General features: G+C 49.2%; 10 protein-coding genes across 10 annotated transcripts; 7 read left to right on the top strand and 3 right to left on the bottom strand.

Moving 5' to 3' along the window:
- Nucleotides 1–94: 94 nt before the first annotated feature.
- On the top strand, nt 95–1,323 carry N7520_001489 (uncharacterized protein; the record flags this gene model as incomplete). The annotated part of the gene is made up of 3 exons (XM_057135424.1): nt 95–472; nt 533–1,057; nt 1,138–1,323. The coding sequence occupies 3 exons, from the start codon at nt 95–97 to the stop codon at nt 1,321–1,323; spliced, it is 1,089 nt and encodes a 362-aa protein (XP_057001360.1).
- A 702-nt stretch (nt 1,324–2,025) lies between these two features.
- On the bottom strand, nt 2,026–3,021 carry N7520_001488 (ketopantoate reductase family protein; the record flags this gene model as incomplete). The annotated part of the gene is made up of 1 exon (XM_057135423.1): nt 2,026–3,021. The coding sequence occupies one exon, from the start codon at nt 3,019–3,021 to the stop codon at nt 2,026–2,028; it is 996 nt and encodes a 331-aa protein (XP_057001359.1).
- Nucleotides 3,022–3,384: 363 nt separating this feature from the next.
- N7520_001487 (uncharacterized protein) lies at nt 3,385–4,997 on the top strand (the record flags this gene model as incomplete). Its single annotated transcript, XM_057135422.1, has 5 exons — nt 3,385–3,474; nt 3,528–3,699; nt 3,748–4,347; nt 4,395–4,442; nt 4,492–4,997. The coding sequence occupies 5 exons, from the start codon at nt 3,385–3,387 to the stop codon at nt 4,995–4,997; spliced, it is 1,416 nt and encodes a 471-aa protein (XP_057001358.1).
- A 125-nt stretch (nt 4,998–5,122) lies between these two features.
- On the bottom strand, nt 5,123–5,653 carry N7520_001486 (uncharacterized protein; the record flags this gene model as incomplete). The annotated part of the gene is made up of 3 exons (XM_057135421.1): nt 5,123–5,221; nt 5,281–5,430; nt 5,492–5,653. The coding sequence occupies 3 exons, from the start codon at nt 5,651–5,653 to the stop codon at nt 5,123–5,125; spliced, it is 411 nt and encodes a 136-aa protein (XP_057001357.1).
- A 2,162-nt stretch (nt 5,654–7,815) lies between these two features.
- N7520_001485 (uncharacterized protein) lies at nt 7,816–13,241 on the top strand (the record flags this gene model as incomplete). The annotated part of the gene is made up of 6 exons (XM_057135420.1): nt 7,816–7,851; nt 7,925–7,945; nt 8,089–8,115; nt 8,186–8,557; nt 8,617–12,837; nt 12,888–13,241. The coding sequence occupies 6 exons, from the start codon at nt 7,816–7,818 to the stop codon at nt 13,239–13,241; spliced, it is 5,031 nt and encodes a 1,676-aa protein (XP_057001356.1).
- Nucleotides 13,242–15,551: 2,310 nt separating this feature from the next.
- N7520_001484 (pyruvate carboxylase) lies at nt 15,552–19,186 on the top strand (the record flags this gene model as incomplete). Its single annotated transcript, XM_057135419.1, has 2 exons — nt 15,552–19,025; nt 19,079–19,186. 2 exons carry the CDS (start codon nt 15,552–15,554, stop codon nt 19,184–19,186), a joined length of 3,582 nt encoding a protein of 1,193 aa, XP_057001355.1.
- A 980-nt stretch (nt 19,187–20,166) lies between these two features.
- N7520_001483 (uncharacterized protein) lies at nt 20,167–20,642 on the top strand (the record flags this gene model as incomplete). The annotated part of the gene is made up of 2 exons (XM_057135418.1): nt 20,167–20,328; nt 20,382–20,642. 2 exons carry the CDS (start codon nt 20,167–20,169, stop codon nt 20,640–20,642), a joined length of 423 nt encoding a protein of 140 aa, XP_057001354.1.
- Nucleotides 20,643–21,877: 1,235 nt separating this feature from the next.
- N7520_001482 (60S ribosomal protein uL5) lies at nt 21,878–22,697 on the bottom strand (the record flags this gene model as incomplete). Its single annotated transcript, XM_057135417.1, has 2 exons — nt 21,878–22,224; nt 22,294–22,697. 2 exons carry the CDS (start codon nt 22,695–22,697, stop codon nt 22,098–22,100), a joined length of 531 nt encoding a protein of 176 aa, XP_057001353.1. The 3' UTR covers nt 21,878–22,097.
- A 1,197-nt stretch (nt 22,698–23,894) lies between these two features.
- N7520_001481 (small nuclear ribonucleoprotein-associated protein) lies at nt 23,895–24,839 on the top strand (the record flags this gene model as incomplete). Its single annotated transcript, XM_057135416.1, has 6 exons — nt 23,895–23,921; nt 23,978–23,986; nt 24,047–24,118; nt 24,182–24,596; nt 24,658–24,702; nt 24,757–24,839. 6 exons carry the CDS (start codon nt 23,895–23,897, stop codon nt 24,837–24,839), a joined length of 651 nt encoding a protein of 216 aa, XP_057001352.1.
- Nucleotides 24,840–25,592: 753 nt separating this feature from the next.
- N7520_001480 (pyruvate transporter MPC1) lies at nt 25,593–26,418 on the top strand (the record flags this gene model as incomplete). The annotated part of the gene is made up of 4 exons (XM_057135415.1): nt 25,593–25,665; nt 25,883–25,955; nt 26,091–26,249; nt 26,343–26,418. The coding sequence occupies 4 exons, from the start codon at nt 25,593–25,595 to the stop codon at nt 26,416–26,418; spliced, it is 381 nt and encodes a 126-aa protein (XP_057001351.1).
- Nucleotides 26,419–26,890: the final 472 nt, after the last annotated feature.

The following is a 26,890-nucleotide window of genomic DNA, read 5'->3' as shown; positions in this document are numbered from 1 at the left end:
AAGGCAGTGATCACCTTATATGTGCAATTAAAGAGCTACAGTTGATGAAAAGGAGGATTTTTGACTGGCATGGTTGGGTATCAGTACATGTACGATGGAAGTGACCACTAGCCTCCAGGATGAGCTCGACGGCTTCGTTCGATACTGTCGACTGGGACTTTTTGAGAAAGCTGAAGAGGTCTATGAGTGGATCCTTATCGATGAAGAGGCACGATTCCCAGTGACTGCAGAACGTGCCGACTCGCTCCTCGAACAAGGTCACTACAGCGATCTGTCAAATTTTCTTCAGATAAAGCTTGACAAGGCAGAAGAATTCGGATTCGAACAACTTGAAACTTCCTATCTAGCTCTTCTAAAAAGTCTCGCTGACCTTTACGATAATGGAGATATCAATAAGGCCGTGGATCTAGCCGAATCATGGCGTCAAGAATCTATAGCTCATATGGAATCGGGAGAGCTCTCTGTTGTGGATGTGAGTTTCCAAATAATAAGCAGCCTAGTTCTCCTCGCGAGCCGCATACTGACGATTTAGTCTCTTTCACTCCGAGTGTATCTCTGCATTACAAGGGCATATTCAACTTTAAACAACCTCAGCTATGAGGACACGCAACCACCCTGGTATGGGAAACAGATCGGGGACCATTGGTCTGGATTCTGCGACCTGTTTTGCGAAACGAGTGACAATCCTGCCACTACCTGGGACGCTCGAGGTCTCTTTCAACCGCTGATCACAGTACTCACTCCTGAGGCCGTTGCCAGTCTTTCCAGTCACTGGGTATCTAAGCGACGGGAAACCATTGACCCAGGCGAGGAGGAGCTGCTGGCAGATTTATCAATCACCACTGCTTATGCTCGCTTCCTAGCCACCAACGTAAAGAAAGAAGAACAAAATTTCTTTAATCTTGCCGACCTCATCCTCAGATGCCAGGATATTCGCGAAAGGTTGGTCATCCTTTGCCAAAATGATAGTGATATCGATGACACTCAACAAATGCGACTATTTTTGGAGCTGGACAGGCTCTCGGACGAAACCACGCCAGTTCTGAAGTCCAACATCGTGATTGAACCAGAGCATCATTCCCCGACCAACGTCAAAGACTATCCAATGAGTACAAGCGACACAATAGAACTAACGAGAAATGCAGCAAGAAAAAGAAGAAAAAGAAGAAAAAGAAGAAAAAGAAGAAAAAGAAGAAAAAGAAGAAAAAGAAGAAAAAGAAGAAAAAGAAGAAAAAGAAGAAAAAGAAGAAAAAGAAGAAAAAGAAGAAAAAGAAAAAGACGAAGAAGAAAAAGAAGAAAAAGAAAGTGCAAGACACAGAATAATAGAAAGAATGAAAAGAAGAGAAAGAAGAATGAGAGCAAGATTGGGATTAGAATTAGAGTTTAAAGAAGAAGAGCGGATTGGGATTAGCAGAAGAAGAAGCCTGAGGAGAGGAACAAGAGAAAGAAACAGAAAGAAGAGGAAGAAGAAGAAAAGCTTACAGGTGTCAAATTTAATAGCCAAAAATTTGGTGGGATTGACGAACATTGAAGGCCAGGCGCGAAAGGTTTTTGGGGCTAGGCAATCAAGCTTCTTTATACATGTAACAGACAAGAGACGAGAAGAGCCAGCGAAAGGCGGAGTAGAGCTTTGTGGGAAATTTAATGGAATGAAATAGCCACCATCCGCCGTTTTGAAATAAATTTTCTGTAAGGACATGGAATGCCGATTTCGATTATCACTGTATGCAAGCTACATCCATGCAGCAACAATATTGTATATGTATAAACATGTTGATGGGGATATTATCGCACTTCTTGAAAATCGATTTAGAGTCTCATCAAGGCCTGCCGTAGCCCACTTTCAAGGTTGCCATTTATGATCTTACCCGGCCGGAGGGCGCATGACCTCGGGACTTGGAATTTGCTGCAGGCATACGATATAAAATTTTAATTTGAAGAAATGTGTACACCCTAATTGAATGCATTCCGGCTTTGAGTGCCTATCATAGGACAGAAATCTGGAGCTATTTAATTCCCGTTTTATTAGGTCTTTGCCAGTATAAGTTGAGTCAAACAAGTATTGACTGGACAATCAATCCCTAATCCCTTGCCCCGCTTGATAATCCATCCATTTATGTTATCAATTTCTGTACTTCTACCTTTCTTAACATCCTCGCGCATACTGCTCGAATTTCGCGCCGTCTTCTCCACAGTGTCGCGAAGTATAGTCTCCAACGACGTGACTGAAAACAGTGAACGATCATGAACAAGGCTTTTTATTTCTGGGAGTTTCATAAAAACCTGCGAAATCTCCTCCAAAATTTGACGCTGCAATGGCCAGAGCGCAGGGTTTGTCAAAAGCTCGCCGTTTCGGATGTCCAAGAGCGCTGTTAATGGGTTGAGCACACAGTTCGTTGCTAATTTGAACAATTGAACTCTTAGAAGATCAGCCTGTTTCAATTCAGCACAGCGAAGCATTGGCGATTGAACAAGAGTGTCGACGAGGAACCGATGGTGACGCTCATTCTCCTCTTCTACAAAGCCGACATCAACGCAACCATTCGGACCCGATAATATCGCTTCGCTTGCTGATTTCAGGTACACGCCATGCCGGATTATGCCACACATATATGTGGGGCGTATGGAGGGATCTGGGAAAAGCTGTTGATTTAGATCATCAATTTGACCAAGGCCATTTTGAAAAAGACAGATAGTAGTATCACGTCCGATTCGATCTTTCAGTGGCTCAAGAGCGCTCACCGTCGCTGATGCTTTGACAGCGACAATCAGGTGACGTATTGGGCTTGTTGAAATTGTCTTTCCCAGCAGCTCCGCATCGAATCCCGAGCTTTGCTTCAATTCTCCATCCTCTCCAACTCGGAGACCAAGTTTCCAGTCATTTGCAGAAAGTTCCTGGAACAGGGTTTCTCTGTGAACGAGAAGTGTCACGAGTGGTGGGTCGGCAAGCGACCGAAGGGATTGTGCAATAAACGACCCGATACTCCCCAGTCCAAGAATGTAGATGGTGTCTCTTCCCATGGTGTATGAGTTTTTAACCTGCAGTATGACTGACTCAGTGACCTATGGATCCGGTGGAGACGGAGTTCTTTGCGAATTGAAGAACCCGCCTTTAACCGATCGGGCTGCCGAAAACTCTTCGGGTTCATTTTACGTAGCTGGACCCATACTATTAACCCACAATGTTAGGCACTGTAAAACTCCACATTATAACAAGGAAATAACTACCAATGATATACAACCATTCAATCCATCAGGAAATTTTTTCATTCAAGTATCCACAATGGTCGGGTTGAAAGCCGATCCACAACAATATTCAAGAGGACCCTGCTCTATGATTGACTCAACATTCATTCAATCTGAGCAAGGAATGGAATATCGAGAATGTCGATAATTTCCAAGCCAGATACACGATGCAGTGCTCAGGAAGCTGGTTCGCCAATTGGTTTCCAGCATCCTTTTGACTTTGCCTTGGTCAGTACCAAACTCTCCCAGAAAGTCAACGCTGCTAATATGGCTTGGAACAGCTGCGCAAGCTTCACATTGTAGTTGCCGGTGTATATTTTGTGTTTAATAGCTCTCTTGGATCTTCAATTGCATCTGGAGCCAGCGATGAGCTTGCCGATTATTTCAATATCCCTAACGATGGTATTAAAATTGTGCTTCCAACCTCCCTTTACATGGCTGGTTTTGCCATTGGTATGTATCCTGATATGAGAAATGTTTTTAGTTCTAAATTGTTTCCAGGTCCTGTGATTTTCGGTCCCTTGAGTGAACACTTTGGTCGAAAACCCGTTCTCGTAACAACTTTCTCTATCTATCTCATTTTCATGATGGCATGCGCATTGGCGCCGAACTTTCCAGCCCTTCTTGTCTTTCGATTCTTCTGCGGATTGGGAGGATCAGCACCTAATGCTGTGCTTGGTGGTCTTTTCTCCGACATTTACGGAAATCCCCATCACCGCGGATTGGCCATGTCATGGTTCATGTTTGCAACCACTTTCCCGCCACTTTTAGGTCCCATTATCTCCGGTTTCATTTCCACCATCTCATGGAGGTGGAGCTTTTGGGCTGGTCTCATCATTGCCGCCCCTGGGTTTCCTCTTCTGGTTACGATGCCTGAGACGTATGTGCCGGTCTTGCGCCAGAGGAGCGAAAGGCTCGACGAGAAAGAGGGATATGTACAGAAACCTGCACAATCTCTCTCCAACGAGCTGTTCATCATTCTCGGTCGTCCTTTCCTCATGTTCACACGAGAGCCGATCGTCTTCTGCTGTTCACTTTACCTTGCCCTCATCTATTCGATTTTATACCTTTACTTTCAGGCATACCCCATTATTTTCCAAGGTATACCGCCCTCCATTCTCATCAACGCTCACAGCTGACCCTCCCAGATTTGTATGGTCTGTCAGCAGGCATAGGCGGACTAGCTTTTCTTCCAAGTGAGCATCCCTGATTCTCTACTTCCCTTCAGTCGCTAACCATACACAGTCCTTCCCGGTTCAATCCTCGCATTTGTCGTTTTTTTCCTATACAGCGGATACCACAGTAAGGCCCTGGCTGCCGGCCACAGCTGGGCAAAATTGGAAGAATACCGCCGCCTCCCCTTGGCCTGTGTTGGAGCTCCAGGTATCCCAATCGCCCTGTTCTGGCTTGGATGGTCTGCAAAACTCTCCATCAGCCCCGTCATGCCCATGATGTCAGGAATATTCTTCGGATTCGGCTATCTGCTGATCTTCATCGCACTGCTCAATTACCTCACGGACGCGTACAAGCAATTCTCGGCGTCAGCTTCTGCAGCAGCAAGTACATTGCGATCCTCTTTTGCCATCTTCCTTCCTATGGCTGCTACCCCCATGTATACGAAGCTGGGGATCGACTGGGCGAACTCGCTGCTCGGATTCTTTTCCATAGCAATCGCCGTGGTTCCATTTGTTTTCATTAAATATGGTGCTTGGATTCGGGCAAATAGTAAATTTGCACAGCAGGCTCAATAGCTAGCTGCATGGTGGTTTTATGGTTTTTTTTGGCATAGCGTTCTTAGTTCAATTCTATAGACAGAATCGCATGGCGTTGGATTAAGTGCACTTCAAGAAATTGCTGACAAGTTGACTTGACCTGTTCAGAGCTGAGATTTATTGGTGTTCTTTACACCCGCGATACATTCAATCTCAACATCAGTTCCCAATGGTAACTCCTTCACACAAACACAAGTCCGAGCCTGTTGAACATTGTTAGTCATACAACTGATAAGTTTATTAAAAAAGCGTATAGACTCACCGGCGCGGGCTTCGTGAACGTAGCCGCATAAACTTCATTGACAGCAGCGTAATCGCTCATACTGGTAAGGTAAATGTTACATTTGACAACATTATCCAAAGTAGTTCCAGCCGCTTCCAAAACCGCCTGGAGATTAGATAGAATTTGTTTCTGGAACACATGTTATTAGTGCATGGAATAGTTAAGAACAGACTTCAAGGCGCAAGCTTACAGTTCGGTCTCCGATCGAGCCTGTCAGAAGCACACCGGTTTCGGGGTGACAGCCGACTTGGCCAGAACAGAAAACGAAGTCGCCCATTAAAATGGCCTGCGACAGGAATGGTGGGGGTGCGGGTGCATTGGAGGAGATGATTGGTTGTTTTTGGAGAGACATTTTGTTATTCACAATCTATTTTAGTGGAAAAAGTATAGCTCGACAGGTTGTTGCTGGAAAGTTGGAGATGTTAAACCCCGCTAGCGCTTGAGGGTGCGCCACTCGCTTGTGTGCGCCACTCGTATGTGGAACACGTTAGGGCGTCATTTGTCATCGGCGTGGGGCTTAACTAAATATAAGTAACTAACGTACTTCACATGCGAATGGGCCACACAAGCGAGTGGGCCACCTCCAAACACCATAGTAAATGCGATAAATGACAACTCATTAACTCAACATTAAAGGTCTGTAGGGACTTCTCCTTGAAGTTTAGTTCTTTCTATATGATGTTTAGTCTCTCTGAAGAGTTTTGTGAATTTTCATAGCTTGGTGACTTGGAAATATATATTTTATTTATTAATTTGAGATGTAATTTTCAATACCGTGATACTAGAAGAGTCGAATATATTCGAAATTGATATTAGCTTCTAATAATGCTTATCAAAATCTATCGGCAAGTAATGGGATAGAGGAAGAACGTGGTTGTTGGGATATTTGAGTATGAAATATCGCATTTACTATGGTGTCCGGAGGTGGCCCACTCGCTTGTGAAATACGTGAGTAACCAAATGGGATCTTATCTTTCAAGTGGGTCATCACCTTAACTTTCAGTCAGTTTGAAAATTTGGGTATGAATAGTGCAGGTTTTCGATACACGGTGAGGACGGAGCCCAGATAAACCTCTACGGGCTGACCCGGTTGAGAAGTCCTCCAACCCTGCTCTGTTGTGAGCTTCACCATGCACCCCCATCGGCCCAGGCTTGCGAGCTAACGGATATTGACTCCGTGGCCATTGTCCTTTGCACGGAGTCCTAATAAATCCGTCTCGAACACTGAGGCAAGCCAAAGGTGGTGACAAATTCTTGGGTAAGCGATGTCCAGAGTCTAGATTCCACTGCGGACTTGGCTTGATACTAATTTTATGATCAATCTATCCAGTGCATCACTTGCATACCATGTTGGCACGACTGCCAACCACACACCGTATCAGCCTCTTCGCCAAGGGCCTTGTCCCCTGATCATTCCCAGTCCTAAATTAATTGAGAAACTACGGCTTTTGGTACTCGCTGTCTACCCAATTTACTGTATGGAATCGGCCATACTCAGGAAATAATCATTATCAAAGGTTAGAAAGTTCAGTCTTTAGCTTTTCGATCTTCTCAAAGGTAAATTATGGGTAAAACAGACTAAATTTGTATGTACATCTGTCAAATTATATACGCAGAGCTATAATGTATATATCTCACATGTGCACTAGATTGTACGTACATGTGCAGTAACTATTTGAAAGATGCATTTATTTTTGATTTTATTATCAGGAAGTAGCTTCTTCTATCTTCCTATATGTACTCAGCTCTCAGCAATAGACTAGATCTAGCCCCTTTCTTCAATTGAGGATTAAGAAAATCTCGGAATAGGTCCTCCAGATCCCAGATCAATGTCCGCATAACGGTTTCCTGCGCGGGTCTTGCAGGCTATTCAATCATCTTTGCTGCCTCATAAGCTCGGCCAGGGGCTTTGCTTCTGTGTTAAAATTAACGAAGTCCTATATTTTTGATAGTATATTTTATAAATAAAGTACCAACTGATCAAATGAATGACTCAATAGCTTACCTTCAGGTTAGTGACAGAGAGATGAGGAAAGGAAGTCGCTGGTGGCTGCCGTTGAGGAAAAGAAATACCCTTAAACATGAATATTGATTGATTATGGATATGATTAAATTCAATAAATAACTATTGAAAAATAACCAGTCACAGACATTCAGTGACTTGAAGTTGATGGTAATTCACTATGGACTACTCCTGACGAAGAATGCAGATGAAGAACGTGCCAATCAAGAAAGCGGGACTCAAGCCAATGACGCGTGATGGACAACCCCTGTGTCATGTGACCCGCCGAGTAAGCGACACCTCAGCAACGACAACAGCGGACCTCCTGAGGTCACTTCCGTTTCTTTAGATTCATTCCCCCATACCCCTCTCCTCTTTCCACCTTTCTTACTTTCTTTCGTCATCTTCCTTTCAGCTTCACCCTTTACTCCTTACTCTCCTTTCATTCTGCTTCATCGTTTTGCTGGGGCGTTCAGTTCGGTGGATCAGGTCGTACTGCGGCCCAAGTAAATATGGCGCTCCCCATCAAATTCACAGAAGTGGTCAATGTGAGTTGATGCCATTCCCTTGGAAGATTCTGCGATTTCTCTTGTTCATTCACTGACCACAATGGCAAAATAGTTGACCAATGTCGGCATTGCGGTACGTTCCCCGGTTTACCTACGCTTCCCCCGGAAGGTGGCTTGCGACGAGCCCCCCATCTTGGATATCCGGATACACCGGCCGCGGACAGCAGTGATCTCTGGCTCACTGATACACTTAACTAACATACTTTGTGCTTCTAGCCGGCATCAATTGGCTTCACTTCATGCGTAAGTGCCACATGTCCCTCAAAACAAGCCCGGTGGAGACGCGGCTAATCTGGCAATGACCGCATCACAGACCTTAGAATCCGATCACTACATCTGTGTTCGCCAAAAGCTCGACGAGGACGAGAAGCCTCAAGTGATCATCGTTGACTTGAAGAACAACAATGAGGTCATGCGCCGGCCGATTAACGCCGACAGCGCGATCATGCACTGGAACAAGAACATTATCGCTCTCAAGGCCCAAGGCCGCACAATCCAGATCTTCGACCTCGGTGCAAAGTCGAAACTCAAGTCTGCGGTGATGAATGAAGATATTGTGTACTGGAAGTGGTTTAGCGAGAAGTCCCTTGGTCTGGTTACCGATACTGCCGTGTACCACTGGGATGTCTACGATGCCACCCAGCAGAACCCCGTGAAGGTGTTCGACCGACTCCCTAACCTGGCGGTATGTCCCCTTTGTGCTAGATCCGTGTCCAAAGTCATGCTGATCAGTTGGGTTTTTAGGGTTGTCAAATTATCAACTACCGCGTCAACTCCGAGGAGAAGTGGATGGTCGTTGTTGGTATCAGTCAGCAACAGGGCCGCGTTGTGGGTTCCATGCAGCTCTATTCGAAGGAGCGGGGCATTTCGCAATTCATTGAAGGTCACGCCGCTGCTTTCGCCTCCATTAATGTCGAGGGCTCTCCCCTACCCCACCACCTCTTTTCATTCGCCGTTCGGACCCAGACCGGCGCAAAGCTGCAGATCGCCGAGATCGACCACCAAGAGCCCAACCCGCGATTCCAGAAGAAGGCTGTGGAAGTTTACTTCCCCCAGGAGGCCGTCAATGACTTCCCGGTTGCGATGCAGGTGTCCACAAAATACGATATCGTATACTTAGTGACGAAGTATGGCTTCATCCACCTGTATGATCTCGAGAGTGGTACATGTATCTTCATGAACCGTATCTCGAGCGAAACCATCTTCACAACTGCTCCCGACTCAGAGGGCGCTGGTATTGTCGGAGTCAACCGCAAGGGTCAAGTTCTGTCTGTTAGCGTTGATGAGAGCACTATCATCAACTATCTGACTAGTAACCCGGCAATGGCCGGCCTTGCTGTGAAGCTTGCTTCCCGGGCTGGCCTTCCTGGCGTGGACCACCTTTTCCAGACACAGTTCGATAACTTTATTGCTGCGGGTGACTACGCTGAGGCTGCCAAGGTTGCTGCCAACTCCCCTCGTGGATTCCTCCGTACACCCGAGACCATTACACGCTTCAAGAACGCACCCCAGACTGGTCAAATGTCGGTAATTCTCCAATACTTCGGTATGCTGCTTGATAAGGGTGCTCTGAACCGTTACGAGAGTGTGGAGCTTGTTCGGCCCGTACTGCAGCAGAACCGGAAGCACTTACTGGAGAAGTGGATGCGCGAGAACAAGCTGGAGTCTTCAGAAGAACTCGGAGACATTATTCGGCCGTATGACATGGCTCTGGCCTTGAATGTGTATCTCCAGGCCAACATTCCTAATAAGGTTGTTGCTGGCTTCGCCGAGACCGGTCAATTTGATAAGATCCTCACTTACTCCAAGCAAGTGGGCTACCAGCCAGACTACACCCAGCTCCTCCAGCACATCGTGCGGGTCAACCCTGACAAGGGTGCCGAGTTCGCTACTCAGCTTGCCAGTGAGGAGTCTGGTGCTCTTGTGGACCTCGACCGTGTTGTGGATGTCTTCCTCTCTCAGAACATGATCCAACAGGCGACCTCTTTCCTCCTCGATGCCCTGAAGGACAACAAGCCTGAGCAGGGTAACCTGCAGACCCGACTCCTGGAGATGAACCTCGTCAACGCTCCTCAAGTCGCGGACGCCATTCTTGGTAACGAGATTTTCACCCACTATGATCACGCCCGTGTTGCCCAGCTTTGCGAGAATGCGGGTCTTATTCAGCGCGCCCTCGAGAACTCTGACGACCCTTCGGTTATCAAGCGGAACATTGTCCGCACTGACAAGCTGAGCCCTGAGTGGTTGATGAACTACTTCGGTCGTTTGTCTGTTGAGCAGACCCTCGACTGCTTGGACACCATGCTCGAGTCGAACATTCGCCAGAACCTGCAGGCTGTGGTTCAAATCGCCACCAAGTTCTCTGACCTCCTCGGTGCTAACCGCCTTATCGATCTCTTGGAGAAGTACCGCACTGCTGAGGGTCTCTACTACTACCTCGGAAGCATTGTCAACCTCAGCGAGGACGCCGACGTGCACTTCAAGTACATCGAGGCCGCCACTGCTATGAACCAGCTCACCGAGGTCGAGCGTATTTGTCGCGAGAGCAACTACTACAACCCGGAGAAGGTGAAGAACTTCCTGAAGGAGGCCCACTTGACTGAGCAGCTTCCGCTCATTATCGTCTGCGACCGTTTCAACTTCATCCACGACTTGGTCCTTTACCTCTACCAAAACCAGCAGTTCAAGTCCATCGAGGTGTACGTGCAGCGCGTCAACCCATCCCGCGCCCCTGCTGTGGTTGGTGGTCTGCTGGATGTCGATTGCGATGAAAGCATTATCAAAAACCTTCTCTCTACCGTGGACCCCTCTGTCATCCCTATCGATGAGCTCGTTTCTGAGGTTGAGAGCCGCAACCGTCTCAAGCTGCTTCTGCCTTTCCTCGAGGCCACCCTTGCCACTGGCAGCCAGCAGCAGGCCGTTTACAACGCCCTTGCCAAGATCTACATCGATAGCAACAACAACCCCGAGAAATTCCTCCAGGAGAACGACCTCTACGACACCTTAATTGTCGGAAAGTACTGTGAGAAGCGGGACCCCAACCTCGCATACACTGCCTACCGCAAGGGCCAGAATGACTTGGAGCTTATCAGCATCACCAATGAGAACTCCATGTACCGTGCCCAAGCCCGCTACCTCGTTGAGCGTGCAGACCCCGAGATCTGGACCTTTGTCCTCAGCGAGAACAACATCCACCGTCGCTCGCTTATCGACCAGGTTGTTGCTACTGCCGTACCCGAGTCCACTGAGCCCGACAAGGTTTCTGTGGCTGTCAAGTGCTTCCTCGAGGCTGATTTGCCTGGCGAGCTCATTGAGCTGCTCGAGAAGATTATCCTGGAGCCCTCACCATTCAATGACAACACCAGCTTGCAGAACCTGTTGATGCTGACTGCCGCCAAGGCTGACAAGGGCCGTTTGATGGACTACATCCACCAGCTGAACGAGTTCTCTGCTGATGAAATTGCGGAGATGTGCATCGGCGTTGGTCTGTATGAAGAGGCCTTTGAGATCTACAAGAAGGTCAACAACTACCTCGCTGCGGTCAACGTGCTCGTTGAGAACATTGTCAGCATTGACCGGGCTCAGGAATTCGCAGAGCGCATCGAGCTCCCCGACGTGTGGAGCAAGGTTGCCAAGGCTCAACTCGACGGTCTGCGTGTCTCGGACTCGATTGAGTCGTACATCCATGCCAATGACCCCTCCAACTACAGTGAAGTCATTGAGACTGCCACCCACGCTGGTAAAGATGAGGACCTTGTCAAGTTCCTCCGCATGGCTCGCAAGACTCTTCGCGAGCCAGCCATCGACACCGCTCTTGCTTTCTGTTTCGCCCGCCTCGATCAGCTTGCAGAGCTTGAGGACTTCCTCCGATCCACCAACGTTGCTGATATCGAGACCTCCGGTGACAAGGCTTACGAGGAGGGCTACCACCAGGCCGCCAAAATTTTCTTCACCAGCATTTCCAACTGGGCCAAGCTTGCAACCACCTTGGTTCACCTTGGAGAGTACCAGGCCGCTGTCGAGTGCGCTCGCAAGGCCAACAATGTCAAGGTCTGGAAGCAGGTCAACGAGGCTTGCGTTGACAAGAAGGAGTTCCGCCTTGCCCAGATCTGTGGTCTTAACCTCATCGTCCACGCTGAGGAGCTGCAGGCCCTCGTCCGCCAGTACGAGCGTAACGGTTACTTTGATGAGCTGATCTCCGTCCTGGAGGCCGGTCTCGGCTTGGAGCGTGCCCACATGGGTATGTTCACCGAATTGGGCATCGCTCTGTCCAAGTACCACCCGGATCGTGTGATGGAGCACCTGAAGCTCTTCTGGTCTCGTATCAACATCCCCAAGATGATTCGTGCCTGCGAGGAGGCCAACTTGTGGCCCGAGCTTGTCTTCCTCTACTGCCACTACGATGAGTGGGACAACGCCGCTCTGGCTATGATGGAGCGTGCTGCCGATGCCTGGGAGCACCACTCTTTCAAGGACATCGTCGTTAAGGTTGCCAACTTGGAAATCTACTACCGTGCCCTGAACTTCTACCTGCAAGAGCAGCCTCTTCTCATCACCGACCTGCTCCAGGTTCTTACCCCTCGTATTGATGTGAACCGTGTTGTACGCATCTTCCAGAGCTCAGATAACATTCCCCTCATCAAACCCTTCCTCTTGAACGTTCAGAGCCAGAACAAGCGGGCTGTGAACGACGCCATTAACGAGCTTCTGATCGAGGAGGAGGACTACAAGACTCTTCGCGACTCGGTGGATAACAACGACAACTTCGATGCCGTGGACCTCGCCCAGCGTCTGGAGAAGCACGACCTGATCTTCTTCCGCCAGATTGCCGCCAATATCTACCGCAATAACAAGCGCTGGGAGAAGTCAATTGCCCTGTCCAAGCAGGACAAGCTCTACAAGGATGCCATCGAGACTGCTGCCATCTCTGCCAAGTCGGAGGTTGTTGAGGAATTGCTTCGCTACGTAAGTTTTACACCTGTCCCATCAGAATTACGATACTAATCCTTCCCTAGTTTGTGGACATTGGCAGCCGTGAGTGCTACGTGGGTATGCTGTATGCCTGCTACGACCTCATCCGCCCCGACGTTATCATGGAGATCTCATGGCGCAAGGGTCTGCACGACTTTACCATGCCCTACATGATTAACTTCCTCTGCGAGCAGACCCGCGCCATCGATATGCTCAAGAAGGACAACGAGGAGCGCAAGTCTCGGGAGAAGACACACAAGACCGAAGAGGACAACACACCCATCCTCGGCGGTTCTCGACTCATGCTGACCCAGGGCCCAAGCCCATCCGCCAACCCCATGCCATATGGGCAGGCGAACGGGCTCAACCCCCAGGTCACAGGTTACCGCGCGTTTTAGACTGATACAATGATTCCCTCGATTTCGTTCCCCCTCTTTTTATTTTTCTTTCATGTGTACCATAAAGCGACGTGATGACTTGTTTGGTGCGAAGCAAAAGACATGAGTCCGGGGGAAAGGTTGCCAAGTCGTTAAGTTGTTTTGCGTTATTCCATTTTATTATCCTATGTATTTTGATAATCTTCTGCGTTCTTCATGCTTCTGGTCTAGGCCTTCATCGGCCTTCAATATTGGTTTCAGTAGACGCATTTAAATGTTGCATAAGGGGATTGTGCCAAGCAATACAATGTAGTCAATTATCACCTGACTATTGAAGATGACTTCAAGTAGCCCCGCCAAGATCGCCAAGGTACCGCATTGTTCACTATTAGCCCCATACAAATAGTAGTCAATAGATCCCTGCCCAGATGTGCGAGTGTCCAGCCCTAGTAGCACCAAGAGAATGCCCAGGTGAGAGCTGGCCAGATTCCATCCGACTTTGTCACACTACCTTACCTGCCCAGACCCGATCGTCCAGGTGGGCAGAATATTGAACAACTAGCGATTCAAGTACTCTGTAAGCTCTTGGCGTACCAACTTCGTTTCGTAAACAGTTCTGCATAGTCATCTACAGTAAGGTTATTTTTATTTTTAATTTTCCTCCGTCAGACCGATATCAACCCGGCGGGCCGAGGGTCGGCGGGATAGAACCCGTGAACCGCAGCAATGATCTAAGCATGTCCCGGGGAAATTCTTACCCTGTGGAGAATGTGGAGTGAATAGTTCGAGCTGTCCAACGCGAACAGAATTGTGGCTGTGAATTTTTCCGTTTGAAGCGAGACTATGAAGATCTGGACCAATTGATCTATTCTGGAAATAGCTGGATGACGTGGGTTTGAACTTTAGGTTGATAAGGTGTGAGTGTGATCTGGGTGGTGGATCTGATTTGCGGACTAATGGACGGGGTTTTCAATTGCTTATCAGAACGATTCTCCAGGTGCAGGTGCAGGACTTGGCTGGCGCTGTAATGTGGTCACATTTTTGGAGGTTAGTGGGGGTATGGAATATCAATTGATTATAGTCTACGGAGTATGGAGTGTACAATTTCTTGCTGTGAGTTTGCGGCATTTGGAACCTGAACGTGGGGCGGGGAAGCCTATCGCATCTCCGGTTATTGACTATAGTTAAAATGGGATGATCATGAACTCCTCCCCTCATGCCGCGATTCTTGGCTCTGGCTCAGGGTCGCTTGGCTGTTTTAGAAATTATCCTGCCATACATGGACGGGAGATCACCGTGATGCCAAGGGGAGAAGAGACATGCTCGGTAAGGGTCAATGGTCGCGGTGTCAGATGAGGACACCGGGGGCACCTGGGAGCATGGGAGATCTTTTCCTAGAGGATTGTACACATGACCTGAGCAAACCCATTCGGTCAGGCGAGTAAGTTAAAATTACTGGATAAATTCTCTTCGGAATGTATTTTCCCGAGGCGAAGTGAATTGAATTCCTGATAATCGGAGATTATAGAATTATCGGACCGTCGATAACCGTCTGGACTCTTCTATCCACTTTCATTTTGCGTGATCATGAAAGCTCTGGGGCGGTCCGAGGACCCGAGGTTGTGTCTTCTTCCCCATGGGATTTTTTGCCTAATCCACCCGATCTTAATAGAAGAAAGTATGAGATCATCGGGAGATCTCGTCGCCGACCTCGCCTGGGAATAGAGGCCACTGAAATGTTCTCTGTATATTGAAGTCAAGGAATAAATTAGCAAATTACATGTATCATATCAAATAATTGACCAAGATTCTTGGCTATCAAATTCCTTAGGAGAGTTCGGTGTACCGGTGAGTGGCGGTAGAGTAGAAAGTTACCTCATTTTGCATGTCATGTCAAGTCTTTCGCCCCGGAAAGTAACTAAGACTATTGCAGATCCACGGACCACAGCACCAGACCACAGACCAACATATAACTTTCCCCCCCCCCCCTTTATCTATCCCACCTTTCTCCCTTGCTTCTTTCTATATTTCCCCCTTCAGACTTCAGATCTTCCCAATTCCTTCCATATCTAGAGAGTCTCTTGTCTCTTTTAATTCTGTTGTGTAAACAATTACACTTTTCTGCCGAAACCGGCCTGGAGTGAACTATCCAGAGCTTCAGAAAGTCCCCGTGAGTCACTTCCCCCCGCGCTAAACATCACTTTTCCTTCCCTTGTCCCTGTCACTGCGATTGACTTTTCTGGGGGCAATTAATTAACCTGTCCAACCATTCAGTCCTATCTTTAATATCTATCTCCCTATCTCTACCTCCTTCCCCTTCCCTACGTCACAATGTCTGCCCCGCACCGCCAACCCGAGGACGCAGTCGATGATTCTGAGTTCATCGAGGATCACCACGAGCATCACCATGACTCCGTTCACCGCCGTCTGCGGGCGAACTCCACTATTATGCACTTCCAGAAGATCCTTGTGGCCAACCGTGGTGAAATTCCTATTCGTATTTTCCGTACAGCCCATGAGCTGTCCCTGCAGACAGTCGCCGTCTTCTCACACGAGGACCGTCTGTCCATGCATCGTCAGAAGGCCGATGAGGCTTACATGATCGGCACACGGGGCCAATATACCCCCGTTGGTGCCTACCTTGCTGGTGATGAGATCATTAAGATTGCTAAGGAGCACGGCGTGCACCTGATCCACCCTGGTTACGGTTTCCTTTCGGAGAACGCCGAATTTGCCCGAAATGTCGAAAAGGCGGGCATTGTTTTCGTGGGTCCGTCCCCGGAGACCATTGATGCCCTTGGTGACAAGGTTTCCGCTCGCCGGCTGGCGATCAAAAGCGGAGTCCCGGTTGTTCCCGGTACGGAGGGTCCCGTTGAGCGCTACGAGGAGGTCAAGGCCTTCACTGATGAGTATGGCTTCCCCATTATTATTAAGGCCGCCTTCGGTGGCGGTGGCCGCGGTATGCGTGTCGTCCGCGACCAGGGCGAGCTCCGCGACGCCTTTGAGCGTGCTACCTCCGAGGCGAAGTCGGCCTTTGGCAACGGCACCGTCTTTGTTGAGCGTTTCCTCGACAAGCCCAAGCACATTGAGGTCCAGCTGCTGGGTGACAACCAGGGCAATGTCGTCCACCTGTTTGAGCGTGACTGCTCTGTCCAGCGTCGTCACCAGAAGGTCGTTGAGATTGCTCCGGCCAAGGATCTGCCCGTCGATGTGCGGGACAAGATCCTGGGAGACGCCGTGAGGCTGGCCAAGTCCGTCAAGTACCGCAACGCCGGTACTGCTGAGTTCCTGGTGGACCAGATGAACCGCCACTACTTCATTGAGATCAACCCTCGCATTCAGGTTGAGCACACTATCACCGAGGAGATTACTGGTATCGATCTCGTCGCTGCCCAGATTCAGATTGCTGCTGGTGCTACCCTTGAGCAGCTTGGTCTGACTCAGGACCGCATCTCCACCCGTGGCTTTGCCATTCAGTGCCGTATCACTACCGAGGACCCCGCCAAGGGCTTCTCGCCTGATACCGGTAAGATTGAGGTTTACCGCTCTGCTGGTGGTAACGGTGTGCGTCTGGATGGTGGTAACGGTTTCGCCGGTGCTATCATCACTCCTCACTACGACTCCATGCTGGTCAAGTGTACCTGCCGTGGTTCCACCTACGAGATTGCTCGTCGCAAGGTCCTGCGTGCTTTGGTCGAGTTCCGTATTCGTGGTGTCAAGACCAATATTCCCTTCCTTGCCTCTTTGCTGAGCCACCCTACTTTCATTGATGGTACCTGCTGGACCACCTTCATTGATGATACCCCTGAGCTGTTTGCCCTGGTTAGCTCCCAGAACCGTGCCCAGAAGCTTCTGGCTTACCTGGGTGACGTCGCTGTCAACGGCAGCAGCATCAAGGGCCAGATTGGTGAGCCCAAGCTCAAGGTCGACGTCATCAAGCCCATCCTCCGGGATGCCGCTGGTGCCCCTATCGACGTCTCCCAGCCCTGCACCAAGGGATGGAAGCAGATTCTCGACAGCCAGGGTCCCGCTGCTTGGGCCAAGGCTGTGCGTGCCAACAAGGGCTGTTTGATTATGGACACCACCTGGCGTGATGCCCACCAGTCGCTCCTGGCTACCCGTGTACGTACCATTGATATGCTCAACATCGCTCACGAGACCAGCTACGCTCTCCAGAACGCCTACTCTATCGAGTGCTGGGGTGGTGCCACCTTCGATGTCGCCATGCGTTTCCTTTACGAGGACCCCTGGGACCGTCTGCGCAAGCTCCGCAAGGCCGTTCCCAACATTCCCTTCCAGATGTTGCTGCGCGGTGCCAACGGTGTTGCTTACTCTTCCCTTCCCGATAACGCCATCTACCACTTCTGTTTGCAGGCCAAGAAGTACGGTGTTGATATCTTCCGTGTCTTCGACGCTCTCAACGACGTTGACCAGCTCGAGGTTGGTATCAAGGCTGTCCAGCAGGCTGGCGGTGTGGTTGAGGCTACTATCTGCTACAGCGGTGACATGCTGAACCCCAGCAAGAAGTACAACCTGGAGTACTACTTGGCTCTGGTTGAGCGCATTGTCAAGATGGGCACTCACAGTCTTGGTATCAAGGATATGGCTGGTGTCCTGAAGCCCCAGGCTGCCCGTCTCCTTGTTGGTGCCATTCGTGAACGCTACCCCGATCTCCCCATCCACGTTCACACCCACGACTCTGCTGGTACTGGTGTTGCCTCGATGATTGCCTGTGCCCAGGCTGGCGCTGACGCTGTTGATGCCGCCACTGACAGTCTGTCGGGTATGACCTCTCAGCCCAGCATCGGTGCCATTCTGGCTTCGCTCCAGGGCACTGAGCAGGACCCCCAGCTTGACCTGAGCCACGTCCGTGCCCTTGACACCTACTGGGCTCAGCTCCGTCTGCTCTACTCTCCCTTCGAGGCTGGTCTGACCGGCCCCGACCCAGAGGTCTACGAGCACGAGATCCCTGGTGGTCAGTTGACCAACCTGATCTTCCAGGCCAGCCAGCTGGGTCTCGGTCAGCAGTGGGCTGAGACCAAGAAGGCTTACGAGGCCGCCAACGACCTGCTCGGCGACATTGTCAAGGTCACCCCGACTTCCAAGGTGGTTGGTGATTTGGCCCAGTTCATGGTCTCCAACAAACTGACCTCCGAGGATGTTGTCGCCCGCGCTGGCGAGCTGGACTTCCCCGGCTCCGTCCTTGAGTTCCTCGAGGGACTTATGGGCCAGCCCTTCGGTGGATTCCCCGAGCCCCTCCGCTCCCGAGCCTTGCGTGACCGTCGCAAGCTGGACAAGCGCCCCGGTCTGTACCTTGAGCCTCTGGATCTGGTCCAGATCAAGAAGGACATTCGCGAGAAGTTCGGCTCCGCCACCGAGTGTGACGTTGCCTCGTACGCCATGTACCCCAAGGTGTATGAGGACTACCGCAAGTTCGTGTCCAAGTACGGAGATCTTTCCGTCCTGCCGACCCGCTTCTTCCTTGCCCGCCCCGAGATTGGCGAGGAGTTCCACGTCGAGCTGGAGCAGGGTAAGGTTCTGATCCTGAAGTTGCTGGCTATCGGTCCGCTCTCCGAGCAGACCGGTCAGCGTGAGGTCTTCTACGAGGTCAACGGCGAGGTCCGCCAGGTTAGCGTTGATGACCACAAGGCCTCCGTCGATAACATTGCCCGCCCCAAGGCCGACGCTGCGGACAGTAGCCAGGTCGGTGCGCCCATGAGCGGTGTTGTGGTTGAAATCCGTGTCCACGACGGCCACGAGGTCAAGAAGGGTGACCCCATTGCGGTGCTGAGCGCCATGAAGATGGTATGTGATTCCTTTTATCTCGATTATACGAACGCTTTACTAACAATTCTTAGGAAATGGTCATCTCCGCCCCTCACAGTGGAAAGGTCGCAAACCTTCAGGTCAAGGAAGGTGACTCCGTCGACGGTCAGGACCTGATCTGCAAGATCGGCAAGGCTTAGATTTCTAAAAGTTGTGTATAAGATGTGCTCAACTGATGCGCAAAGATGTGAATGTTAGCTTCCAGCGTTTTGTTAATTTTTTCCTGCGGGATCTTGGTTGTTATTTGCTGGCTCATGGTTATGGTTATGGTTATTTCTCAGCATCGTCCGTGACGAATGGATATCTTTTTTTCACTCATTCCACAGTAACACTTGGCATCGTAGTTCTAAACTTCTCGCTTTTTCCTCCCTGAATGGAAGTAGGTACAACTACCTCGTTGTTCAGCTACACCTACCGATCTCTAGTGACGTCGACACGCTCACTGCTAACTACAAAATCAGTTCAAACACAACTCAATCGCGATCGAGATCGAGAAAAACCTTGGACCAAGTTTATTATCTACATCGAAACTGCGGGGTATCCGGTACTTCCTCCCGATATGCAGAACCACCAAGGCTTGTAAGTACCGCTAATCTGCTGATCGCTAAAGCTTTCCCCGCATTCTTCGTTACATCAAGCTACAAGTAGTCCGCTACATGTGGAATGATTCTCATTCGGATATCACTGGTCTTTGAGGTGATCCAGACTTATCCGGCTTACTCCATCACCAATCATCAAAGTCTATTAGTTACAGACATAAAGCGTATTGACTAGATCCCTGTTCATCCTGTTCCCTATATAAGACTTCTATTTCCCCGCCATTAACTCTTTCCTACATCTCTCGGTTAAAAGTAAAAACAACTTGTAAGTACTATCTTCCAGATCAATCTCGATCTCTCACCAACCCCATCCGTGGATTAAACTCAGAAATACCAAACATTAAACCTTCCCCCCATGACGTCTTTGACTCCCACTGAAATACCTCTGAAATCATCCCACATTCCACATCTCACATTTGTCTCAAATCCACTACTGATATAAACCTCTTTTAAGATAACCCAGTTCCCATAAACAAGGAACAACCTCAAAAACGGACCTCGCTCTCTACGAATACTCCAACATGACTGACAAATTGTCCGACGAGCGTCGCCACTGGCACGGCGACCCAGGCAATCGCCACGAGCACCTCAATGCCTGGACAGCAGGTGGTGCAAAGGCCCCAGCCCACCGTGCAGCATGGGCTCTGACACCGGAGATGGTGGCCAATCTTAATGCCCGAAAGGTACGTTCCACACCTCTATATGTACTTCATCTAATCTGACTGATCGATCTTAGGGCTCTGACGCCTCTACTTCCTCGAACTCGGCTACGAGCCCTACTGGGTCTGGCTCTGGTTCTCCACCTTTGCAGACTGTTAATGAGCGTCGACGCTCCAGTGCGTCGTCTGGGAGTGGGGCGGGCCTCTTTGAGAATCTTCGTTCTCAGAAGCGGGAGTCTCAGGATCCTGCTATGGCGGGGCGTCGGGCGAGTTGGAATGAGCAGCAGGCTCAGGGGGGATTCTTTTCGAAGCTTTGGGATGGGTATACTAAGAAGTAGTGTTGGGGTTGGATTTGGTTTTGGTTCATTCGGGTATTGAGGGTTGGATTGGGATTAGGATTTGGTGGAGGGTATGGATATGGACATGGAAATCTATTTGGTTGGTGTTATTTTTAGTCAGGAAAGATTCATATTTCAACATTGGTTTTCATATGACTAGTTAATCTGACTCAGATATTTTAACAGTAAGGCTTCCTTTGGTCCAGTCATCAATCGAATACTCGGATGACCTCTCATAACCCAAAATATCTTCCTCTATGCCTGTATAGTTCGATGGCGATTCTATGGAATTTATCATCAGGAATAGATCGATGATTGCTTTCACTCGAAAAATTGAGACAAAGTTCGGCCTCTGAAATATAAATGAAGTGAAGTATGCTTTTAATTTCTTGAATTATCGTAAAACCAACCAATTAATACATTGGAAAGAAAATCCCTGAGTGCTAACTTTCCTCCAGCTCAGTACATACATAAAGATTGTACAAAGACAACAGTCATGTTCGGTGTATACTTTGTTTTCCCCACATATATTATTGATGGCTGGGACTCTCGAGATCATATATACGTAGGAACCTACAAAGTACGTACATAGGTTGGCACCCTATGTACTATATATATTTGGCGATCATGGTGTCATTCAAGGTTGTTGGTTACCTAGTACCTAGGTAGTAGATGTTCAACAGCTATTGCCGTGGGGATATGTTCAAGTGACTTATCTGTTGAACCACACCAGAATTCAAACTCAAATATCCTGTCTCCATAATCCTGATCGCTCACTGCATTGCGGCTCCGGGAGGAAGTCTGGGGTAGAACCGATGATCCTAGAGTCATGTAGGAATAGGGTTGGATATAAAGGGTCTTCGCTAAGCGCGGGGTTGTCGGGATTAAGTACAGTCCGATTTGGTAGTCTGATCTGGACATACGCCATGGGCTTTTTCGAGTGGGGCTGGCTGGTGGGCTGATCTAGAGAGGGGCATCTCAACGGTAGTACGACTACACACTACGTGGTCTACGGCTACGCAAAAAAGCACACCAGGTGTAGACAGTAACGGACAGGAGAGGCCAGATGGTACTCATATCCCAGGACAAACCCGAAGATAGAGACCGACTCTTTAACAGGGCGAACCCAAGTCAAGCGAGTCATGGTGACACTGGAGTCCAGTGTCACCTAGTCTTTTCGACAATGGTTATGCGGAGATCAACACCTTTCGTGTTGCCTTCATTGTGAAAAGGAATGCGCTTTGTGCAAATGTGTAGTGAATTCATGTCTCTAACACGCCTATCCTGGTTGCCGTGGTAGATAAAAAGATAAAGGGTTCAGAACACCATATCCGACGCAGAGATCAGGAGCCCGGCCCAGTTGATTCTCATCCTGGACCGAGTTTTTTGTTTTCTTTTCGGGCCGAAGAATCGTAAATCACAAGATTTCATTCACCCCAATTTTCCATGAGGCGTTTACCGGATGATACCGTCGAAGCGGTTCTTGAACCACTTCATGGTCTCGGTGCTGTTGATCTTGTGGCTGACACCGATGGAGGACTTGCAGCGGCGACGCTTGGCAACACGCTCACCGGGGCGGGTCCTAAAGGAAGAATCATTGTCAATTGGGTTCCTTGTCTCCTCTGGTCTTGTCGTTCTAGGTGTCACTCACATGCAGCAGTAGAAGTCCATGCCGTAGATACCAATACCGGGGTCGTACTTGATACCAAGATCGATGTGCTCGGAGATACCGAAACCGAAGTTACCGGTCTCGGAGAAGTTGCGCTTGCGGAGCTCGTACTCCTTGACCTTGAGGCCACGCTCGAGAATCTCCTCGGCCTTGGGGCCACGGACGGTGACGTGGACGGAGATCTTCTCGTTACGACGGATACCGAAGGTACGGACGGTGTAACGGGCCTTGGAGTAGACAGGGGTCTGACCACTCAGCTGCTCCAGCACCTTGGCGGCACGGGTAAGTCTGTCACCAGACTCGCCGACAGAGATGTTCAGCACGAGCTTCTGGATGCGCAGCTCGCGCATGGGGTTCGCGCTCTTGTCCTTTCCGTCCGACTGCATTTCTGTTAGAATATGTGTGTTGCGATGTAGAATGGTGGTTGTGGTGCTAACATACCATGGCGACTGGTGTGTGGTTGGGCGTGAGGGTGGTTGACGACGAGATAGAGAACTTGCGAAAAGCACAAAAGCGGTTTGTGTGGGCTCCGTAATCACGGGATCTAAGTCACGGGAGTCGGAAGCGAGCCCTCAAGTCATGTGATGAAAATCTTAAATTTAGCCATCACATGACTCTTGTGTCAAATGATGACCTAATCACCTTTCTGTCGGGCGGTGTGTGCCCAGGTTTAGTATAATGTATGGGCGGTAAAGAAGACGGTCACTAAAATTGACCCGGATATATCAACTTCGATTTTGAATTGAGTTGTTGACTTCTTTTTTTTTGACTGAAACAGCCATTAGTGGATACTAGTATCTATATCTAATGTATCAAGGAGGCATTGAAGTTTTTTAAAGGTACCAGCTGAAATGAACCGAATTCGTCTTGGAGATCATTAACGGTGATTGCTTTACATACTCCCTAAATTACTCTCGTACACCCTGACCTGATCAGGAACATATGTACATGTTTTCTATAGCCTACCCAGACAGCATCCAGGGCTCCAGTATACCAACCCTTTGAAAGTACTTTGTAGCCTCAAGTGTATCTACTTCCATACCTACCCGCTTAGCTACAGTAGACTATAAACGCATATCAGACGTATCCATAGGTGGAAAAGTGTGCAGCGAAAGACGAATTCATCGGCAGGAGTATCAGGTGTAAATGTCTCCGTATTGAAGTGGCTTGGGCTTGTTTTGCGATGTTTGTATCTATCGGGCTTTCGGTCATTGCTTCGTTGGATTCCTGGACTGTATTGTATGATGGTGGCGCAGAAACCGAATAAAAGTCATCAATTTTACCGGAGGACATTAGGACAGTGAAAAGAAATAGAAAAACGAAAAAATGGGTAGATGTTGACTTGGCACTTGACTGATGGAAGAAGAGACCAGTTGGGTTGGCCGCTAGAAACCCACGCAGTGCTAGTGTTGCTGAGTCATCTACTATCCAGAAACTGAGTCCAGTGACCCGCGCAGTATCAAGAGCTAAGCTTCTCACTGGATCCCGCGCCACGCTTGATCTATCCGTCAAGAGAACTTCAGTTGTTTCTCTTCAAATTTTTTGAGCCTTCCAAGTCTCATTCGTGAGCGTTCTAGCCAATCATGGCCGCCAACAACAAGGGCAAGATGGTAAGTCTCCGATTCCTCAGTGCACCGAATGGCTGTCGCTAACTTCTTTTGTCCAGGCCAACCTCGTAAGTCCGACTGAAAAGAGACGATCCTGTTTCAATTGGCCCATTTAACATGTTTCCCAGATCAACTACCGTATGAGAGTTACCCTCAACGATGGTCGCCAGATGACCGGTCAGATGCTGGCCTTCGATAAGGTCCGTCTTTTTCCCATCAGTGCCTCCTTTCACTGGTAACTGACAGCTCGCGTTTCTCTGCAGCACATGAACCTTGTTCTCGCCGACACAGAAGAATTCCGTCGCATCAAGCGCAAATCGAAGCCCACCGCCGGCTCTACTGCCACCCCGCAAGTGGAAGCGGAGGAGAAGCGAACCCTCGGTCTGACCATCGTGCGCGGCGCCCAGGTCGTTTCTTGCTCTGTCGACGGCCCCCCTCCTGCCGATCCCTCTGCCCGTCTCGGTAACGCTGGTCCCGGTGTTGGTGCTGCCACTCTCGCTGCCGGCCCTGGTGTCAGCAAGCCCGCTGGTCGTGGCCTGCCCATTGGACTCGGTGGTCCTGCTGCTGGTGTCGGTGGCCCTCCTCCCCCCGGTGGCTTCGGTGGTTTCCCTCAGGGAGGCTTCCCCGGTGCGCCACCTCCGGGATTCGCTGGTCGTGGAGGACCCCCAGGTGGACCTCGTAAGTTCCTAAAATGACACCCTAACCACGGTTGTGGAGACTGACATATTTACCCTTCCAGCTGGCTTTGCTCCTCCTCCTGGTTTCGTTCCTCCCGGTGCTCCTCGTAAGTTTTGTTCCTTTCGAGTTTCCTATCCCTCCAGCTAACGTATCATCTTAGCGGGCGCTTTCCAACCTCCTCCTGGCTTCCAGCCTCCTGGTCAGGGACGAGGATACCCCCCGCCAGGATTTGGCGGCAGATGATTTAAGTGTACATCGGAATAAGATTCCAAGCTTCAAATTGGCGGTTTGTTTTCACCTGGAAAGGTATAGGGATGGCTCAGGGCTAAGAGTGAGTTGAGGCTCTTGTATCCAGGAGAAAAATCACCATACAGGCTAGAGCAACCCACAATCTACCGGGCAAGGCGTTGCGGCGCATGCGGAATGGAGGTCGTCAAGGATTGGAACCAAAAAAATCCTTTTGAGATTTGCATTCAGTACCCAATAATGCTAGCTAGCTCCTTTGACCTCGTCGCAAAAATGCAATACATATTTGTTTTCATGTTTTAAATGTTTGAAGCATTCTAACCTTCGTGAATGCATGTACAGTCATGACTGTTGATTGGTACTTACTATCCAGTACAAATATAGTAGTTGTGGCATCTGAATTTCGAAGACTATGTATAGTGCATATATTTTGGATGAACTACCGTAGTACAGCACCTGTGGGAAGAATCAAAGTTCAGCTACACATTGGGAAACCATTGAAATTCTAAAACAACCACGAATGGAATTGACTTGAGACTACTATGACTTAACTGCTTTTAAATACTCACACATACCTTCAATACAGTCTCTACAGCCATCAATTGATCAACATTGACGGAAATAAGCCGTGATATCCGATGCACGTGACCAACGGCCGACCCCGGTCAAGCCAAGTCAATTCCACGTCCGAAGACCTTCACTCTCAACTCGCCGCGCCCTCACCCTCGATTGTTACTAGCATCCGTCGTCATGGCCGCTGCTATCAAGGCAATCAATGCCAAGATCCGCTCCAACAAGGTTGCGGACTATGTCTGCTCCACCCGTACGTTACTTCCTGCCTCCGAGTTTCCCGCTGTGCTCCCGGGACCGAGATCGGCTAGCTATGATACTGCATCTTGGAAGTCGGAAGACAAGAAATTGGCCAGTTCTAAGTGAATTGGAAACAGTCGAATGAAAGCCCAGACACAAGCACAACCCGGAGACATATGAGCGACAGTTACGTTCCTAGAAAGGTTGCTAATGACGATACTTTACCGCAGACTTCTGGGGCCCCGTCTCCAACTTCGGTATTCCTTTCGCCGCTGTGATGGATACTCAGAAAGACCCTGAGATGTACGTCTGACACCTCCGACTCAATTCCTGCTCGATTCCATGCGCCCAGACTAGTTTCATTCAGACCCGAAGCTGGTTTCCTTTCCTTATCATGGATGACAGAGAACCGTGACTGACAACTATCCCGCTGCGCAGTATCTCCGGTACCATGACTGGCGCTTTACTCGTCTACGCTGCTACTTTCATGCGCTACTCCCTCGCTATCACCCCCAAGAACTACCTTCTCTTCGCCTGTCACTTGACCAACTTTGGCGCTCAGACTACCCAGGGATACCGGTACCTGGCTTACTGGAAGTGCGTTACCCCAATCCATACCCGATATCGACATGAATATCCATGTTGATTCCTTGCATTCCTCTTTGATACCATACTAACATAATTGTTTAGCTGGGGAGGCCGAGAAGCTAAGCTCGCCGAGCAGGCTAAGCAGGGCAAGGCTGTTGCTGAGGGTGGTCACGCGTAAAAGCATTGTCCTCGGTCGTGTTTCTAATGTCATTTGGCTCGATTGTCTTTACCTTGGTTTACTGCATTGTACCTCTATTTATTTACCTGTATATCCCTGATTCTTCTTTCCGAGTCACGGAATCGAATGAACATTGGAAGAGGAGCATAAGAGATATCTAGTGCGTTTGTTGAAGGCAGGATATGGACAAGAGATCTGATCGGGGTTCCTTTTGGCTGGCAATAAGATGATCTCGGGTAAGGGACTGTTGCTTGTCGGTCACTGTACGTAGACTACTGAAATTTCATCAAGAGTTTTGCGTTAAACATACAAGATAGGAGCTACAGTCCTTTATTGGCATAAAGCCAGAGAAATTTGCTTTCATGCATTTGGAAGACAAAATATGTGTACAAGAGCCTACAATGCAACGCATAAAGCCCGCCAAATAAATCGGCAATTCGTCGAAAATAACCAAACACCAAGATTCATATCA

This window comes from Penicillium odoratum, assembly GCF_028828045.1.
Source record: "Penicillium odoratum strain IBT 22623 chromosome Unknown utg000001l_segment0_segment0, whole genome shotgun sequence".
Lineage (NCBI taxonomy): Eukaryota > Fungi > Ascomycota > Eurotiomycetes > Eurotiales > Aspergillaceae > Penicillium > Penicillium odoratum.
This window is presented reverse-complemented; position numbering and strand designations above follow the sequence as displayed.